The following is a 5,282-nucleotide window of genomic DNA, read 5'->3' on the forward strand; positions in this document are numbered from 1 at the left end:
CCACTTCCCCACAAGTGTAGACACCTTCCTGGGATGGGCTTACTCTAGAGTAAATTACTCTAGTGTAAACCCACCCTGGAGTATTTTCACATGAAGACACACCATGATTTTACTTAAATTAACACAGCATTCCATATGGACAAGGGCTTTGACAGTTAAGAAAGAACCTAATCAAATTGGCAGATAAATTTCTTCGGGTAAATCCAATATCTTTTATTAGACCAACTAAAACAGTGGGGGGCAATTATTTTGGGTGGAGGGCTGCTTACTGAGTTTTAGCAAGCCATCGAGGGCTGCATGACAGGTGGCCAGGGCAGATAAATATTACCTTTCTAAATTTTTAGGGACCCTGCAGGCTGGATAGAATGGCCTGGCGGGCCGCATTTTGCCCACCCCTGAACTAAAATAATTGGAAAAATTCTTCTTTGCAAGCTTTTGGGTGCAAACACTTGTCTTGAGGCTAAGGAAGTTTGCAGTTGGTTTGTACTCCTTGTGGATGGAATAGAATAGAAGCCAGTATGCAAGAATGCCAGTCAGTGAAAATTCAAATTGAGGCAGTCAGTGTGTGAGATACAGGCTGAGGCGGAGGGATGTAGACTTGGTGATAAGAATATAACTGGTAAATAGTAGAATGATTACCTAGTTTATGTTTAATCATTTGTTTTGTTTCATTTTAGCATGTTCATTGGCTGGTATTCCAGGCATGAGGAAGTGGTTTTTTGCAAATCAAGTTGTAAGTGGGTTTTGCCAGGTAAGAGGGAGAAGTTTTAGGAGTTCTGTAGCTGACTAAACAAACTTTGATTAACATAAACCAGACCATAATTAATACATTCTTTTTGCTTCACTAGTTCTGCAGTCTGGACTGGGAAGAGATTAGTTTTGACTCAAAGAAAAATGAAACTGAACACTTTCTCCAAACAAATACTGAAGAATGCCTGGGTTTTGAGGAGGAAGATAGTAGCAGCAGAGAGTCACTGTTGCTGACTGAGTAGGCTTATTAAACTTTTATTGAAACTTTTATTTATTTGATATTTAATAAGTACAGGTTGCATTTCAGTCAAGAGCTTTGGATTTTTGCCACCTGCAGCAAGACTTTTCCCATATCCATCTCAGCATCTTAGAATGCAGTGCAAAAGAAGAGAAAATCACTAATTCAACAATAAGTAAAAACCTTGAAGAAATGCATGCAGCAAAATGTAAAATGATGAGAGAAATCTCAGGAAAAACCAGAAATAAGTTTCTTGCCTTCTAAAATAAAACGACCGAGGAAAAACTACTTGTGAACAATACACTGAACCATCATAGTGCAACTTTCCTATGACATGAATTCAGAAAATGCCTTAGAGGGTCACATGGGTCAGGTTTATGTTTCAAATTGCAAATTAAATAGCGAGGCAGTTACCAGTCTAAGTAATAATGAAGTAAAGTCACTGGCATTTGCCCTTCTTAACATAAAGGGAACCAAATGACTCTATGTTCTTTTAATGATTTCGAACTATGGAAAACTCTTAGATTTCTAAGACCTTTTAATTTAAAATCCTAGGTTTTACGTGGTAAACATTTCAAAGTTATATGTGCTTGCATTTTCATTTCTTGCATCCTAAAACATGCTTTGGTGTATTTCCTTTGGAAAATAAACTGCTGCAGAGAGTACATTTATATATAGAAACAAGTTTCTTGAGTTAGTGAAAATAAAATGATTTGTGCTAAATATAACTAGTATAATGCTTACGTCACTGTTGGTAGTTAGCTGTGGTATTAACTTCTGGTGCTCATAAGGACATATATGTGAAATGGAAAATACTTTTGGTAATTCACTTTAGAGGGAGTCTAGGTTAATTCACAGATTGTAGGGCTGGGAACTAGATACTCTTAAATTCTAACCTTAATTCTATCATTGAGTGCGTCTCCTGTAGGAAAGCACTTGACTTATTCTTCCTTCAGTAAAAGTGAAGATGATTACGATACCTATTGGGTTGATTTGATGAAAAAGTTAGTATTTAACATCTTCAAAGTACTCTACAAAGTGATAAATATCACTTGCATCTTTCCAAGTCAGTTCTAAATTATTTTACATGTCATTTTGTTTCCCCAACTTAATTTCAGTGTTTATGAAGAAGCTGCAGAGAGTCTGCATCAATTGTCAGACAAGCTCCCTGCTCCAGGTAATCATGCAATATGTGGAAATCAAAAAATCAGTCTTCTGGAGAAGACCACTGAGAAGTATGTATTTATCATAATGATTTGGAACTCTGTTTATGCAAAGCCACACAGATAAGTAGATAAAAGGTAGCAGTACAGGAATGACAGTGTTTGCCCTCTGGCTTCACTCTTAACAGCTCCACAGAAGTAGTTGGTGAAAGGACTAATGGAGAAAATGTTACTGTTGCAAATTAATCAGGTCAGGAGGAAAGGGCAATGGAAAGGGATTCAAGTGACCGTGTAAGAAGCTAAGAGAATAGCAGATATTGCTGAGAACATGGGTTAAGAAGGAGAATGAAGTAGCTTTGTACAACGAGTATTCACACAGGCTGAGCAGGGAGGAGTAATTACAGTGAGCTTTGAAAGTGACAGACAGCTTAAATTTGATTCACCCTATAAAGGATGTGGGCAGTGGAGAGGTATAAAGGGAATGAAAATCAGCTTGACAGGCATTACCAACTGCAGTTCGTATATAGATATGTATATTTCAGTATTTAAATACAATATGCTTAAGCATTGTATTAATAGTAGTACATTTAGGTATTTTTAGATTTGCATTTAGATTTTACATTTAGAAATACTTAGGTTTATATGTGTGTTTTAGGAAGCCACGGAGACTGTTGTGGTAGTTGAGGCAGAGTTGTTGTAGGATAGGAAGAGAAGAATGGCACATGCATATGTCAATCAGGAAGAAATTGGGCATAGTCCAGATGTGTTGGGTAGAATAAGAGAGAGAGGAGAATAAGAGGCTTCAGTGACAGGAGAAGCAGAGTTGTTGACGCTGATGGAGGAGGAGGGACAACAATGAATTCAGTTTTGTCTGTGTTAATTATAAGCAGATGACTAACCATCCAAAAGGTAATGCTAGAAAAAGGCATCTAGAAGTACTTCAAATCTTGTGCCTAAATTACTTGTGGTGGTCCCTTTAATACATTTAATAGTAGTCCATAATAAGACATGCTTTCTGTGGTATATTTTGATAAGTTTGACTAAATCCTTAAAATAAGATGAATGCTTGTTTCCAAAACTTGAATGTATCACAGTAATGTTGCAGTAATTGTGTTGCTAGGAAGAGCTATGGTTGATGTAATACTACAGACTGGTGAACCTGATGCCCCCAAGTTAAAAGACTGCTTACCTGCTATCGGTGCCCTGAAACATCTGAGAGAATGGCACTCTGCAAAAATCACAATAATAGCAAATGACTGTAAAGGGTATGTTTTTTATTTGATATATGCAAACAAAATCATTTTTTGTTTTGAGTATGCTACTGTTTTGAAATGAAGTTCATGAACTTTCATAGCACTTGACAGACATTTTTTAGGAATATATGGATTTCTCTTGTCATTTTTAAAAAGAGAGTTCCAGGCAGTTTTGTTATTGTAAACACATGGTTTTGACAGAAAAAAATGCAAGATATTTAAATATCTATTATTAACAAAGCAAAGATAAAATATCTCATATAAATTTCTCTTGTACATAGTTTGCCCTTCATTTTGCATAGAGCGTTCTATGAAGTTAATATGTTACAATACATGATAATTATTATTAACTATTAGTAGATTTTGATCTGCTTTTGTAAAATGGATACAAACTTGCTGGTTTTGTCATTTGAAGTTGTTGATTACTTTCAGCATTTCTAATTTAATGATTGCATTCTTTGGCCTCCCCTAGACAACACAATATAATGACTTTCTCTAGCTTTTAAGTACTTTCACTTATACTTTAAATGGCTTTATTAATTTACCTCAATGACAAACCAAACCAAACCAAACAGTTAACTTAGTACAGAAAAGTCCTTCTCTTCTAATTAATTCTGAGCTCTTGATATCCAGCAGAGTATATTTTATTCTGAGCCACAAGTCTCCTCAACAGCTTTCTTTCTGTGGAGAGGAAAAAGCATCATAATAAGTTCAGCCATGCAAATTACAATCATCTGCTATAACATACTTTTTTTTCCCCCAAAATTTCAAGCTTGGCACTTGAGAGACAGCTTTAATTTTATATTGTTAGGGACATGGTAAACAAAATCGTGGGAAAACAAGGAAACCTAAGGCATAATTCTTGGATAGACCCCAAAACAGAATACTTTTAGCTACAGAAAGCATCTTCCTATTGTGCAATGCCTATTAACATGTAGGGGGGGATATGGAAAAAAAGAACCAATTTATCATGAGTGGAAAAACCCTTACTAATCTCAAACAATATTGATTACTGATTCCTTGGGCAGCTTACTTTTGATCAGATAGGCTTAGGCCTGTCCTGTGCTGCACAAAATGAGGCAATCTGGGCCTGCTTTTTCAGTATGCCAACGCAAAGAAACAACAAGGGAAGGGAAAGCCTCTAATTGGCAAAAGAAGGTGATATTTTCTCTTTCCATCAACGTCTCTTACTTCATTAGATGGCAAACTGTGGAGCATGCAGACTGAATAATGGGCTGATGAAGAGTATATTTATGTTGCAGTCAGTACTGACTGCAGTGTTATGTAGTGTTTATATCTGAGGCTAGAAGTCGATGTTGCCAAGTGGAGCATATCATTTGTGTTGTGGTGTGTCACAGCACAGTTGATCTGCTTCATTAGACAAAAAATATGTTGCCCCTTGTGCCACTCTTGATGTCCCACCCTTGTTTTCTGCTTTCCTCCCTCAGCAAGACCTGTCCCCAACAATCTTAGGAGTGGGTCTGAATGAGTGGGTAAACTGGGGCTTTTCCCTGCTCAATGAGACATGTTCCTGTGATTGCGGGAGATGGGTCTGGCTGAGCAGGGAACCCCAACTTTCCCACTTTTCATAGTTTCATAGTTTCTAGGGTCGGAAGGGACCTGAGCAGATCATCGAGTCCGACCCCCTGCCATGGCAGGAAAAAGTACTGGGGTCAAACGACCTCAGAAAGATGTTCATCTAGCCTCCTCTTAAAGACCCCAGGGTAGGAGCCAGCACCACTTCTCTTGGAAGTTGGTTCCAGATCCTAGCTGCTCTGACAGTGAAGTCGTGCCTCCTGATATCTAGCCTAAGTCTACCCTCTGCCAGCTTGTGACTGTTATGCCTAGTCACTCTTGGTAGTGCTTGGCGGAGCACGT

The 5,282-nt window shown here is 37.7% G+C and overlaps 1 protein-coding gene across 1 annotated transcript in view; it reads left to right on the forward strand.

The window, feature by feature from the left end:
• MTBP (MDM2 binding protein) overlaps positions 1 to 5,282 on the forward strand; it is a 133,236-nt gene that overhangs the window by 25,401 nt on the left and 102,553 nt on the right. The window contains exons 3-6 of the mRNA XM_019528112.1: positions 678 to 751; positions 849 to 988; positions 2,107 to 2,165; positions 3,272 to 3,416. Coding sequence (XP_019383657.1) covers positions 678 to 751; positions 849 to 988; positions 2,107 to 2,165; positions 3,272 to 3,416 — 418 coding nt within the window. The remainder of the gene's footprint in view (positions 1 to 677; positions 752 to 848; positions 989 to 2,106; positions 2,166 to 3,271; positions 3,417 to 5,282) is intronic.

Source organism: Gavialis gangeticus, unplaced genomic scaffold (assembly GCF_001723915.1).
Source record: "Gavialis gangeticus isolate Ggan-Ray unplaced genomic scaffold, GavGan_comp1, whole genome shotgun sequence".
In the NCBI taxonomy this organism is placed as follows: Eukaryota; Metazoa; Chordata; order Crocodylia; family Gavialidae; genus Gavialis; species Gavialis gangeticus.